The sequence below is a fragment of the Oncorhynchus gorbuscha genome, unplaced genomic scaffold (assembly GCF_021184085.1).
Source record: "Oncorhynchus gorbuscha isolate QuinsamMale2020 ecotype Even-year unplaced genomic scaffold, OgorEven_v1.0 Un_scaffold_2577, whole genome shotgun sequence".
Lineage (NCBI taxonomy): Eukaryota > Metazoa > Chordata > Actinopteri > Salmoniformes > Salmonidae > Oncorhynchus > Oncorhynchus gorbuscha.
This window is the reverse complement of record NW_025747051.1, coordinates 38,287-54,299: the sequence shown is the minus strand read 5'-3', so window position 1 is coordinate 54,299 and position 16,013 is coordinate 38,287. Positions and strand designations below refer to the sequence as shown.

At 43.0% G+C, this 16,013-nt stretch overlaps 1 protein-coding gene across 1 annotated transcript; it reads left to right on the top strand.

Moving 5' to 3' along the window:
- The first annotated feature begins 1,021 nt into the window (after positions 1-1,021).
- LOC124026090 (acidic leucine-rich nuclear phosphoprotein 32 family member B-like) lies at positions 1,022-16,013 on the top strand. Its single transcript, XM_046339263.1, has 3 exons — positions 1,022-1,779; positions 14,767-14,913; positions 16,009-16,013. Exons 1-3 carry the CDS (start codon positions 1,518-1,520, stop codon positions 16,011-16,013), a joined length of 414 nt encoding a protein of 137 aa, XP_046195219.1. The 5' UTR covers positions 1,022-1,517.

Genomic DNA, 16,013 nt, shown 5'->3' with positions numbered 1-16,013 from the left:
TCTGTTCACAAACACACACCACAGAGCCCCAGGACAACAACACAATTAGACCCAACCAAACCATGAGAAACAAAAAGATAATTACTTGACATATTGGAAAGAATTAACAAAAAACTGAGAACTAGAATGCTATTTGGTCCTAAACAGAGAGTACACATTGACAAAATACGTGACCACTGTGACTGACACAAAATTAAGGAAAGCTTTGACTATGTACAGACTCTGAGCATAGCCTTGCTATTAAGAAAGGCCGCCGAAGGCAGACCTGGCTTTCAAGAGAAGACAGGCTATGTGCTCACTGCCCACAAAATGAGGTGGAAACTGAGCTGCAGTTCCTAACCTCGTGCCAAATGTATGACCATATTAGAGACACATATTTCCCTCAGATTACACAGATCCACAAAGAATTTCGAAAACAAATCCAATTTTGAAAAACTCACATATCTATTGGGTGAATTACCACAGTGTGCATCACAGCAGCAAGATGTGTGACCTGTTGCCAGGACAACCAGTGAAGAACAAACACCATTATAAATACAACCTGTTTATGTTTATTTATTTCCCCTTTTGCACTTTAACTATATGCACATCATTACAACACTGAATATAGACATAATATGACATTTGAAATGTCTTTATTCTTTTTGGAACTTTTGGGAGTGTAATTGTTGATGTTCATTTGTTATTGTTTATTTCACTTTTGTTTATCTACTTCACTTGCTTTGGCAATATGTTTCTCATGCCAATAAAGCCCCTTAATTTTAAATTGAGATGGTCAAAGAGAGAGGGAGAAAGAGGGTCAAATAGAGAGGGAGAGAAAAGGTCAAAGAGAGAAGGAGAGAGAGGGTCAAATAGAGAGGGAGAGAGAAATTCAAATTCAATTAAACCAATCGTCGAAATTGTTTTAACTTGTAGTCAGAAAATAAAATAAAACATTCCCTCAACTGCGTTTCCCACTCCAGTCAGCAGAGGGCGCTGTGAGTCTTTCAGGCCAGTCTGCCAGAATGTGACGTGGTGGTGAACTGGACTCTTCTTTAAACAACAACAGCCAGTCGGTCGTCACTAGTTACCACAGTCACAAAGTCATAATTATGGCTAAACCTCGCCCAATTCTCAATTCTCCAACTTCTCTTATTCAATTCAGATTTTTAAACCTAACATAATGCCTAACCTTAAATGAAGACAACAAAAAATGTAATGTTTGTTTTCATATATTGTTTTTACGATAGCCGATGTTGACTTTGTGGCTGTAGTAACTAGTGACAAGCCAACTAGTCAGCCATGTTCTTTTATAGTTAAATGATAATGGTCAGCCACCTCGGTAGCTTGCTAGCTGAAACATTGAAGCTCTTTACACTCGTTCATGTACATTATCCACTGTGTTTTAAACTCACTTCTTCTGTCGTCTAGCTAGTTATCCCATTTAATTTCATATGTGCTCTGTTGTTATTAGTCAGATAGCTGACTGGTTTAGTTCACTAGCCTAGATAGCTAACTGTTAGCTAACATCTCTGACCATGAGTTCACTGAGCTGCTCTCCTCCTGATGAAGAAGAGGAGGTCTGCTGGACGGAGAAAGAGGGTCTGTGGCTGAATGTTGTTGTGAAAGAAGAAGAGGAAGAGGAGGATGTCACAGTAACAAAAGTAGAGGATGAGGATGTTGCAGTGAAAGAAGAAGAGGACGAGAAAGAGGAGGATTCCGATTTTGGAGAGGAGGGAGACATAACTGGTATATTGGAAGAAGAAGAAGAAGAGGAGGACGAGGATCTGATTAACCCCAGTAAGTAATTTACTGTCTTAAAACAGAAGCACAATGCAGTTGTTGAACTAAAGGGCAGAGTCACACGGTAAAGGAGTCCCACTATCAAATCGGCCATTTCTTGTTGTTGTTGTTGTTGTTGTTGTTACAATTAGGGCCGAGTCTTGATCTTTGGTGTCAGAAGTGATCGGACCTCGCATCCACGACAGTGCGTGTGCTTGCCAGTGAGCGCGTTCCTGTAAGACGTAGAGCCGCAAGGAGGACGCGAGGACAATGCGCTCTTTGAAAGGAGGGAGTAGTGTAACGTCACTAAGACGTTGTATTGCTGCCTTTGGGGGGGTTGCACAATTTGACAACTGAAAAAGGGGGAAGGGAGAAAATGTTAAATTGCACCGCCATCTAACCCTACACCATCCCCATCACCCATCTAAACCTACACCATCCCCCATCACCCATCTAACCCTACACCATCACCCATCACCCATCTAACCCTACACCATCCCCCAAAACCCATCTAAACCTACACCATCCCCCATCACCCATCTAACCCTACACCAACCCCATCACCCATCTAACCCTACACCATCCCCATCACCCATCTAACCCTACACCATCCCCCATCACCCATCTAACCCTACACCATCCCCCAAAACCCATCTAACCCTACACCATCCCCATCAACCATCTAATCCTACACCAGCCCCATCACCCATCTAACCCTACACCATCCCCCATCACCCATCTAACCCTACACCATCCCCCAAAACCCATCTAACCCTACACCATCCCCATCAACCATCTAATCCTACACCATCCCCATCACCCATCTAACCCTACACCGTCCCCATCACCCATCTAACCCTACACCATCCCCATCACCCATCTAACCCTACACCATCCCCATCACCCATCTAACCCTACACCATCCCCCAAAACCCATCTAACCCTACACCATCCCCATCACCCATCTAACTCTACACCATCCCCCATCACCCATCTAACCCTACACCATCCCCCAAAACCCATCTAACCCTACACCATCCTCCAAAACCCATCTAACCCTACACCATCCCCCAAGACCCATCTAACCCTACACCATCCCCCAAAACCCATCTAACTCTACACCATCCCCATCACCCATCTAACCCTACACCATCCCCCAAAACCCATCTAACCCTACACCATCCCCATCACCCATCTAACCCTACACCATCCCCCAAAACCCATCTACACCATCCCCCATCACCCATCTAACCCTACACCATCCCCCATCACTCACCTAACCCTACACCATCCCCCATCACCCATCTAACTCTACACCATCCCCCAAAACCCATCTACACCATCCCCCAAAACCCATCTACACCATCCCCCAAAACCCATCTACACCATCCCCCAAAACCCATCTACACCATCCCCCAAAACCCATCTACACCATCCCACAAAACCCATCTACACCATCCCACAAAACCCATCGACACCATCCCCCAAAACCCATCGACACCGTCCCCCAAAACCCATCGACACCGTCCCCCAAAACCCATCGACACCGTCCCCCAAAACCCATCGACACCGTCCCCCAAAACCCATCGACACCGTCCCCCAAAACCCATCGACACCGTCCCCCAAACCCATCGACACCGTCCCCCAAAACCCATCTACACCGTCCCCCAAAACCCATCTACACCGTCCCCAAAACCAATCTACACCGTCCCCAAAACCCATCGACACCGTCCCCCAAAACCCATCTACACCGTCCCCCAAAACCCATCGACACCGTCCCCCAAAACCCATCGACACCGTCCCCCAAAACCCATCGACACCGTCCCCCAAAACCCATCGACACCGTCCCCCAAAACCCATCTACACCGTCCCCAAAACCCATCGACACCGTCCCCCAAAACCCATCGACACCGTCCCCCAAAACCCATCTACACCGTCCCCCAAAACCCATCGACACCGTCCCCCAAAACCCATCGACACCGTCCCCCAAAACCCATCGACACCATCCCCCATCACCCATCTAACCCTACACCATCCCCCATCACCCATCTAACCCTACACCATCCCCCATCACCCATCTAACTCTACACCGTCCCCCAAAACCCATCTACACAATCCCAATAAATTAACCTTTTTATTTATGTATGATTCATTGAACCTTTATTTAACAAGTCAGTTAAGAACAAGTTATTATTTACAATGACGGCCACACCCGGACGATGTTGGGCCAATTGTGCGCCGCCCCTATGGTACTCTCGACCACGGCTGGTTGTGATACAGCCTGGAATCGACCCAGGGTCTGTAGGGACACCTCTAGCACTGAGATGCAGTGTCTTAGACCGCCGCACCACTTGGGAGCCAACCCATCCCACTACTTTGGCCCTAAAGGATCCTACACCATCCTACTACTTTGGCCCTATAGGATCCTACACCAGCCCATCCCACTACTTTGGCCCTATAGGATCCTACACCATCCCACTACTTTAACCCTAAAGGATCCTACACCATCCCACTACTTTAACCCTATAGGATCCTACACCATCCCACTACTTTGGCCCTATAAGATCCTACACCAAACCATACCACTACTTTGGCCCTATAGGATCCTACACCATACCACTACTTTGGCCATATAGGATCCTACACCAACCCATACCACTACTTTGGCCCTATAGGATCCTACACCATACCACTACTTTGGCCATATAGGATCCTACACCAACCCATACCACTACTTTGGCCCTATAGGATCCTACACCATCCCACTACTTTGGCCCTATAGGATCCTACACCATCCCACTACTTTGGCCCTATAAGATCCTACACCAAACCAAACCACTACTTTGGCCCTAAAGGATCCTACACCAAACCATCCCACTACTTTGGCCCTAAAGGATCCTACACCATCCCACTACTTTGGCCCTAAAGGATCCTACACCAAACCATCCCACTACTTTGGCCCTATATCATCCTACACCATCCCACTACTTTGGCCCTATAGGATCCTACACCAACCCATACCACTACTTTGGCCCTATAGGATCCTACACCAACCCATACCACTACTTTGGCCCTATAGGATCCTACACCATACCACTACTTTGGCCATATAGGATCCTACACCAACCCATAACACTACTTTGGCCCTATAGGATCCTACACCAACCCATACCACTACTTTGGCCCTATAGGATCCTACACCATCCCACTACTTTGGCCCTATAGGATCCTACACCAAACCATACCACTACTTTGGCCCTAAAGGATCCTACACCAAACCATCCCACTACTTTGGCCCTATATCATCCTACACCATCCCACTACTTTAACCCTATAGGATCCTACACCATCCCACTACTTTAACCCTAAAGGATCCTACACCATCCCACTACTTTAACCCTATAGGATCCTACACCAACCCATACCACTACTTTGGCCCTAAAGGATCCTACACCAAACCATCCCACTACTTTGGTCCTATATCATCCTACACCATCCCACTACTTTAACCCTATAGGATCCTACACCATCCCACTACTTTAACCCTAAAGGATCCTACACCATCCCACTACTTTGGCCCTATAGGATCCTACACCATCCCACTACTTTAACCCTAAAGGATCCTACACCATCCCACTACTTTAAACCTAAAGGATCCTACACCATCCCACTACTTTAACCCTATAGGATCCTACACCATCCCACTACTTTAACCCTATAGGATCCTACACCAGCCCACTACTTCGGCCCTAAAGGATCCTACACCAGCCCACTACTTCGGCCCTAAAGGATCCTACACCATCCCACTACTTTAACCCTAAAGGATCCTGCACCATCCCACTACTTTAACCCTAAAGGATCCAACACCATCCCACTACTTTAACCCTATAGGATCCAACACCATCCCACTACTTTAACCCTAAAGGATCCTACACCAGCTCACTACTTTAACCCTATAGGATCCAACACCATCCCACTACTTTAACCCTAAAGGATCCAACACCATCCCACTACTTTAACCCTAAAGGATCCAACACCATTCCACTACTTTAACCCTAAAGGATCCTACACCATCCCACTACTTTGGCCCTAAAGGATCCTACACCAAACCATCCCACTACTTTGGCCCTATATCATCCTACACCATCCCACTACTTTGGCCCTATAGGATCCTACACCAACCCATACCACTACTTTGGCCCTATAGGATCCTACACCAACCCATACCACTACTTTGGCCCTATAGGATCCTACACCATACCACTACTTTGGCCATATAGGATCCTACACCAACCCATAACACTACTTTGGCCCTATAGGATCCTACACCAACCCATACCACTACTTTGGCCCTATAGGATCCTACACCATCCCACTACTTTGGCCCTATAGGATCCTACACCAAACCATACCACTACTTTGGCCCTAAAGGATCCTACACCAAACCATCCCACTACTTTGGCCCTATATCATCCTACACCATCCCACTACTTTAACCCTATAGGATCCTACACCATCCCACTACTTTAACCCTAAAGGATCCTACACCATCCCACTACTTTAACCCTATAGGATCCTACACCAACCCATACCACTACTTTGGCCCTAAAGGATCCTACACCAAACCATCCCACTACTTTGGTCCTATATCATCCTACACCATCCCACTACTTTAACCCTATAGGATCCTACACCATCCCACTACTTTAACCCTAAAGGATCCTACACCATCCCACTACTTTGGCCCTATAGGATCCTACACCATCCCACTACTTTAACCCTAAAGGATCCTACACCATCCCACTACTTTAAACCTAAAGGATCCTACACCATCCCACTACTTTAACCCTATAGGATCCTACACCATCCCACTACTTTAACCCTATAGGATCCTACACCAGCCCACTACTTCGGCCCTAAAGGATCCTACACCAGCCCACTACTTCGGCCCTAAAGGATCCTACACCATCCCACTACTTTAACCCTAAAGGATCCTGCACCATCCCACTACTTTAACCCTAAAGGATCCAACACCATCCCACTACTTTAACCCTATAGGATCCAACACCATCCCACTACTTTAACCCTATAGGATCCTACACCATCCCACTACTTTAACCCTAAAGGATCCTACACCATCCCACTACTTTAACCCTATAGGATCCTACACCAACCCATACCACTACTTTGGCCCTAAAGGATCCTACACCAAACCATCCCACTACTTTGGTCCTATATCATCCTACACCATCCCACTACTTTAACCCTATAGGATCCTACACCATCCCACTACTTTAACCCTAAAGGATCCTACACCATCCCACTACTTTGGCCCTATAGGATCCTACACCATCCCACTACTTTAACCCTAAAGGATCCTACACCATCCCACTACTTTAACCCTAAAGGATCCTGCACCATCCCACTACTTTAACCCTAAAGGATCCAACACCATCCCACTACTTTAACCCTAAAGGATCCAACACCATTCCACTACTTTAACCCTAAAGGATCCTACACCATCCCACTACTTTGGCCCTAAAGGATCCTACACCAAACCATCCCACTACTTTGGCCCTATATCATCCTACACCATCCCACTACTTTGGCCCTATAGGATCCTACACCAACCCATACCACTACTTTGGCCCTATAGGATCCTACACCAACCCATACCACTACTTTGGCCCTATAGGATCCTACACCATACCACTACTTTGGCCATATAGGATCCTACACCAACCCATAACACTACTTTGGCCCTATAGGATCCTACACCAACCCATACCACTACTTTGGCCCTATAGGATCCTACACCATCCCACTACTTTGGCCCTATAGGATCCTACACCAAACCATACCACTACTTTGGCCCTAAAGGATCCTACACCAAACCATCCCACTACTTTGGCCCTATATCATCCTACACCATCCCACTACTTTAACCCTATAGGATCCTACACCATCCCACTACTTTAACCCTAAAGGATCCTACACCATCCCACTACTTTAACCCTATAGGATCCTACACCAACCCATACCACTACTTTGGCCCTAAAGGATCCTACACCAAACCATCCCACTACTTTGGTCCTATATCATCCTACACCATCCCACTACTTTAACCCTATAGGATCCTACACCATCCCACTACTTTAACCCTAAAGGATCCTACACCATCCCACTACTTTGGCCCTATAGGATCCTACACCATCCCACTACTTTAACCCTATAGGATCCTACACCATCCCACTACTTTAACCCTATAGGATCCTACACCAGCCCACTACTTCGGCCCTAAAGGATCCTACACCAGCCCACTACTTCGGCCCTAAAGGATCCTACACCATCCCACTACTTTAACCCTAAAGGATCCTGCACCATCCCACTACTTTAACCCTAAAGGATCCAACACCATCCCACTACTTTAACCCTATAGGATCCAACACCATCCCACTACTTTAACCCTATAGGATCCTACACCATCCCACTACTTTAACCCTAAAGGATCCTACACCATCCCACTACTTTAACCCTATAGGATCCTACACCAACCCATACCACTACTTTGGCCCTAAAGGATCCTACACCAAACCATCCCACTACTTTGGTCCTATATCATCCTACACCATCCCACTACTTTAACCCTATAGGATCCTACACCATCCCACTACTTTAACCCTAAAGGATCCTACACCATCCCACTACTTTGGCCCTATAGGATCCTACACCATCCCACTACTTTAACCCTAAAGGATCCTACACCATCCCACTACTTTAAACCTAAAGGATCCTACACCATCCCACTACTTTAACCCTATAGGATCCTACACCATCCCACTACTTTAACCCTATAGGATCCTACACCAGCCCACTACTTCGGCCCTAAAGGATCCTACACCAGCCCACTACTTCGGCCCTAAAGGATCCTACACCATCCCACTACTTTAACCCTAAAGGATCCTGCACCATCCCACTACTTTAACCCTAAAGGATCCAACACCATCCCACTACTTTAACCCTATAGGATCCAACACCATCCCACTACTTTAACCCTAAAGGATCCTACACCAGCTCACTACTTTAACCCTATAGGATCCAACACCATCCCACTACTTTAACCCTAAAGGATCCAACACCATCCCACTACTTTAACCCTAAAGGATCCAACACCATTCCACTACTTTAACCCTAAAGGATCCTACACCATCCCACTACTTTAACCCTAAAGGATCCAACACCATCCCACTACTTTAACCCTATAGGATCCTACACCATCCCACTACTTTAACCCTAAAGGATCCAACACCATCCCATCCCACTACTTTAACCCTATAGGATCCAACACCATCCCACTACTTTAACCCTAAAGGATCCTACACCATCCCACTACTTTAACCCTAAAGGATCCAACACCATCCCACTACTTTAACCCTATAGGATCCTACACCATCCCACTACTTTAACCCTAAAGGATCCAACACCATCCCACTACTTTAACCCTAAAGGATCCAACACCATCCCACTACTTTAACCATATAGGATCCTACACCATCCCACTACTTTAACCCTAAAGGATCCTACACCATCCCACTACTTTAACCCTAAAGGATCCTACACCATCCCACTACTTTAACCCTAAAGGATCCAACACCATCCCATCCCACTACTTTAACCCTATAGGATCCAACACCAGCCCATCTACCTGGGAGGATGGAACCCCGTCTCTCCAAACAATAAATACAGTTTAGGGTAGAGAGCATCTTTCAGCTGTCCTTTTGCATTTATTGATGGAAAGAAGAATGGATTGCCCGGACGTCAAGTGACTATCTCAGTCTGACTTGAGAGTACTGACTGACTTAAACGCTGTGTTCTCAGGTATATTGCTACAATCAATTGAAATTGATGTGGTCCTACTCTTTCTAAGTCAAATGAAAACGCTATACCAGTCCGCTAAATTACTCCTAGTTAGCTAAATTACTCCTGAGTAAGTCCATTGTCCTTATTGGTCCTACTCTTTCTAAGTCGAATGAAAACGCTACCAGTCCACTAAATTACTCCTGAGTAAGTCCATTGTCCTTATTGGTCCTACTCTTTCTAAGTCAAATGAAAACACTACCAGTCCACTAAATTACTCCTAAGTCCATTGTCATTATTACATTCACACTGTTTTCTATCACCAGGTTCTTAAATGTTGTGGAAACGGGTTCATCATATTGATCACAACTGCCTCAATTTACAGCCTGGTTTCACAGACTAGACGTAACAGAGTAAAAATAAATAAAAAATATAAACTTGCAAGAATTTCAACGATTTTCCTGAGCTACAGTTCATATAAAGAAATCAGTCAATTGAAATAAATTAATTAGGCCATAATCTTGGGATTTCCCATGACTGGGCAGGCAGCCAATCATAATACGTTTTCCCCCCACAAAATGTATTTTAATTACAGACAGAAATAATTCACAGTTTGTCTCAGACGAATGTGGAGGTCCTGGGCTGGCGTGATTACATGTGGTCTGCAGTTGTGAAGCCTGTTGGACCAAATTTTCTAAAACGACTTTGGAAGCGGCTTATGGTCGAGAAATTAACATTAGGTTCTCTGGTAAACAGCTCTGGTAGACATTCCTGCAGTCAGCATGCCAATTGCACTCTCCTTCAAACTTCAAAACTTGAGACATCTGTGGCATGTTGTTTCAGCATGATAATGCACAGCTCCATATCGCAAGGATCTGTACACAATTCCTGGAAGCTGGAAATGACCCAGTTCTTCCATGGCCTGCCTACTCACCAGACATGCCACCCATTGAGCATGTTTGGGATGCTCTGGATTGTGTACGACAGCATTTCCTAGTTACCTCAAATTTCCAGCAACTTCGCACAGCCATTGAAGAGGAGTGGGGGAACATTCCACAGGCCACAATCAACAGCCTGATCAACGCTATGCAAAGATGTGTCTTGCTGCATGAGGCAAATGGTGGTCACACCAGATACTGACTGGTTTTCTGATCCACGCCCATACCGTTTTTTCTTAAAGTGACCAACAGATGCATATCTGCATTCCCAGTTGTTAAATCCATAGATTAGGGCCTAATGAATTTATTTAAATTGACAGATTGTCTTATATAAACTGTAACTAAGAAATTATTGCATGTTATATTTTTATATATATATAGTATATATATAGTATATATTTAACCAGTTATTCATATCAATGTATTTTAGTTTTCTTCTTTTTTGTCATTTAGCAGATGCTCTTATGCAGATACCAGGTTATTACTAAATAAACTGTACAGCATCTGAGACAATTCAACATGTCTAGATTTACCAGGTTATTACTAAATAAACTGTTCACCATCTGGGACAATTCAACATGTCTAGATTTACCAGGTTATTACTAAATAAACTGTTGACCATCTGGGACCATTCAACAGTCTAGATTTACCAGGTTATTACTAAATAAACTGTTCACCATCTGGGACCATTCAACAGTCTAGATTTACCAGGTTATTACTAAATAAACTGTTCACCATCTGGCACCATTCAACAGTCTAGATTTACCAGGTTATTACGAAATAAACTGTTCACCATCTGGGACCATTCAACAGTCTAGATTTACCAGGTTATTACTAAATAAACTGTTCACCCTCTGGGACCATTCAACAGTCTAGATTTACCAGGTTATTACTAAATAAACTGTTCACCCTCTGGGACCATTCAACAGTCTAGATTTACCAGGTTATTACTAAATAAACTGTTCACCATCTGGGACCATTCAACAGTCTAGATTTACCAGGTTATTACTAAATAAACTGTTCACCATCTGGGACCATTCAACAGTCTAGATTTACCAGGTTATTACTAAATAAACTGTTCACCATCTGGGACCATTCAACAGTCTAGATTTACCAGGTTATTACTCAATAAACTGTTCACCATCTGGGACCATTCAACAGTCTAGATTTACCAGGTTATTACTAAATAAACTGTTCACCATCTGGGACCATTCAACAGTCTAGATTTACCAGGTTATTACTAAATAAACTGTTCACCATCTGGGACCATTCAACAGTCTAGATTTACCAGGTTATTACTCAATAAACTGTTCACCATCTGGGACCATTCAACAGTCTAGATTTACCAGGTTATTACTCAATAAACTGTTCACCATCTGGGACCATTCAACAGTCTAGATTTACCAGGTTATTACTAAATAAACTGTTCACCATCTGGGACCATTCAACAGTCTAGATTTACCAGGTTATTACTAAATAAACTGTTCACCATCTGGGACCATTCAACAGTCTAGATTTACCAGGTTATTACTAAATAAACTGTTCACCATCTGGGACCATTCAACAGTCTAGATTTACCAGGTTATTACTAAATAAACTGTTCACCATCTGGGACCATTCAACAGTCTAGATTTACCAGGTTATTACTCAATAAACTGTTCACCATCTGGGACCATTCAACAGTCTAGATTTACCAGGTTATTACTAAATAAACTGTTCACCATCTGGGACCATTCAACAGTCTAGATTTACCAGGTTTGTACTTCTAACCAAAAACACTATTTGGGGTTCTCAAAATGCTTACAATTGTTGTTTTGATTATTGCTTGAATAGTCTATAAGATAATTGCTAGCAAAATACCTGTTTTGGATGCAGCACTTGTTAGCTTGAATGCTAAATGCTCACTGTCAGGCTGATGAAAAAGCCACAGAGCATTTTACTGGTTGTAGTTAGTATTTTTTTTAAAGTCTAAAGCGGTTTATTTGAGACGATGGCACAAACGTTATATTAAGCAGGTGATTCAAACAAGCCTTACAATTATAATCCAAAAGTAGTGTGAACTGCACTCATAAGCAACCTGTAAATGGAGGCCGTTTTTTCTGTCAACCTATGAGAACTGGGTGGAACGGTAGCGTCCCACCCAGCCAGTGAAAGTGCAGGGCGCCAAATTCAAAACAACAAGAATCTCATAATTAAAATTCCTCAAGCATACAAGTATTTTACACCATTTTAAATATAAAATTCTCGTTAATCCAGCCACAGTGTGTGATTTCAAAAAGGCTTTACAGTGAAAGCAACCACAAACGATTATGTTAGGTCACCACCAAGTCACAGAAAAACACAGCCAAAGCAGAAATATAGATAAAATGAATCACTAACCTTTGATGATCTTCATCAGATAACACTCATAGGACTTCATGTTACACAATACGTGTATGTTTTGTTCGATAAAGTTCATATTTATATAAAAAAAATCTAAGTATACATTGACGCGTTATGTTCTGTATGTATTTATATCCAAAAATCTTACTTTACATTGGCATGTTGTGTTCAGTATTTCCAAAACATGCAACGATTTTGCAGAGAGCCACATCAATTTACAGAAATACTCATTGCCAAGTCAAAAAAACACAGCCATTTTCCCAGCCAAAGATAGGAGTCACAAAAATGTTACACAATACATGTATGTTTTGTTTGATAATGTGCATATTTACATCCAAAAATCTCAGTTTACATTGGCACGTTAAGTGCAGTAATGTTTTGATTCCAAAACATCCGGTGATTTTGCAGAAAAACTCATAATAAACATTGAGAAAAGATACAACTGTTATACATGGAACTTTAGATAAACTTCTCCTTAATGGAACCGCTGTGTCAGATTTTTTTTTAACTTTACGGAGAAAGCAAACCATGCAATAATCTGAGTACGGCGCTCAGAGACCAAAACAGCCAAGCAGATATCTGCCATGTTGTGCAGTCAACATTAGTCAGAAATAGCATTATAAATATTCACTTACGTTTGATGATCTTCATCAGAATGCACTCCCAGGAATCCTAGTTCCGCAACAAATGTTTGATTTGTTTGATAAAGTTCATAATTTATGTCCAAATACCCCTTTTTGTTAGGGCGTTTGGTAAACAAATCCAAACCCGAAAGGTCGGACAAAAAGTTCCGTTACAGTCCGTAGAAACATGTCAAACGATGTATAGAATCAATCAATCTTTAGGATGTTTTTAACATCCATCTTCAATAATGTTCCAACCGGAGAATTCTTTTGTCTGTAGAAAAGCAATGGAATGCGAGGTAACTCTCACATGACCGCGCGCATCATGAGCCCAAGGTACTCTGCCAGACACCTGACTCATTCCCCTCTCATTCAGCCCCCCTTCACAGTAGAAGCCTCAAACAAGGTTCTAAAGACTGTTGACATCTAGTGGAAGCCTTAGGAAGTGCAAGATGACCAATATCCCACTGTATCTTCAATAGGGGCTGAGTTGGAAAACCTACAAGCCTCAGATTTCCCACTTCCTGGTTTGATTTTTCTTAGGTTTTCGCCTGCCATATGAGTTCTGTTATACTCACAGACATCTTTCAAACGTTTTTTAGTTACTTCAGAGTGTTTTCTATCCAAATATACTAATTATATGCATATTCTAGCTTTTATGTCTGAGTAGCAGGCAGTTTACTCTGGGCACCTTATTCTTCCAAGCTACTCAATACTGCCTCCCATGTCACCAAGAAGTTAAAGTGAGTTTCCTTGAGTAGCACACCAGATCTTGCTCTAAAAGTCTGTGGTATTATTCAAAAACTACAATCTCGCCAATTTCTTTGCTATACGCAGATATACTACATCCGTAACTAAAGGTTTCTGCATTCTCAGGGAGGAGTTTCTGCAACCAAATTGCGTGCGCATTGCACTCGTGCTGAAAGTTTAGCAAACACAGAAAGGGGCCAATATTGAAGTGGTCTGCCACACTGCTTTGAGTTTCTGTAATAACTTGTTTTTTTGTTTGTTTTTTTGTTTTTTCATAAATGTTACTTCTGAAGTGAGAGAAAAATAAGACAATATTACTGTTGTTGAACCGACTGTCATATTATTTAAACATTCATTACAGATGTAAATTGTTGTACTATAACAAGGGGCATCCCCTTTCCGCTAAAATAAACAGTGGCCCTTTAATCATCTGTCTGACTTTGTTGTTCACACAGGAGAGAGACGTGACTATTGTGGATCCTCTGGGGAGCCTCAACAACATCCTGAAGCTGATGAGGCAGAGGAGAGTCTCTTCACATCAGAACACCTCAAGAAACACCAACGGAAACACACAGGGAAGAAACTTCATCGCTGCTCTGACTGTGGGAAGAGTTATTCAAGATCAGATTCACTAAAAGTACACCAGAGAATTCACACTGGAGAGACATCTCACTGCTGCTCTGACTGTGGGAAGAGGTTTACCTCTTCAGCAGACCTCAAAAGACATCAGAGAATCCATACAGGAGAGAAACCTTATAGCTGTGATCAATGTGGGAAGAGTTTTAATGTTCCAAGCAGCCTAAAAACACACCAGAGAACACACACAGGGGAGAAACCTTATAGCTGCGCTGACTGTGGGAAGAGTTTCTCGAAATTATATACATTACAATCACACCAGAGAATTCACACTGGAGAGAAACTTTATAGCTGCTCTGACTGTGGGAAGAGTTTCTCGAAATTATATACATTACAATTACACCAGAGAATTCACACTGGAGAGAAACTTTTTAGCTGTGATCAATGTGGGAAAAGGTTTACTCACTCAAGCTGCCTGAAGGTACATCAGAGAACACACACAGGAGAGAAACCTTATAGCTGTGATCAGTGTGAGAAGAAATTTGTTACATCTAGCAGTCTGACTATACACCGGAGATCTCACACAGGAGAGAAACCTTATAGCTGTGATCAATGTGTGAAAAGTTTTACTTCATCTAGCCATCTGACTGTTCACCAGCGGACACACAAGAGAGAAACCTCGTAGCTGTAATCAATGTGGGAAGAGTTTTAGCCAAACATCCTGATATCACACCAGAGAACACACACAGGAGAGAAACCTCATAGCTGTAATCAATGTGGGAAGAGTTTTAGCCAAACATCCTGATATCACACCAGAGAACACACACAGGAGAGAATTCTTATAGCTGTGATCAATGTGGAAAGAGATATGCTGGTAAACTTTTGAAAATACATACATGAAGTTGTTTCATGATATCAATAAAATGTCACAATGTAGAATGTTATTTAACATTGTAGTAGGAGTATTTTAATGATGTCACAATGTAGAATGTTTTAACATTGTAGTAGGAGTATTTTAATGATGTCACAATGTAGAATGTTTTAACATTGTAGTAGGAGTATTTTAATGATGTCACAATGTAGAATCGTAAACGTTTGACCCCCTGTTCTATTGATTTCAGCGTGA

What these genes read in the sequence shown, in the direction of transcription:
- LOC124026090 (XM_046339263.1), top strand. Translation starts at nt 1,518, where the DNA reads ATGAGTTCACTGAGCTGCTCTCCTCCTGATGAAGAAGAGGAGGTCTGC. An exon ending in CGAGGATCTGATTAACCCCA is followed by an intron (nt 1,780 to 14,766) that starts GTAAGTAATTTA and finishes TTGTTCACACAG; the next exon opens with GAGAGAGACGTGACTATTGT.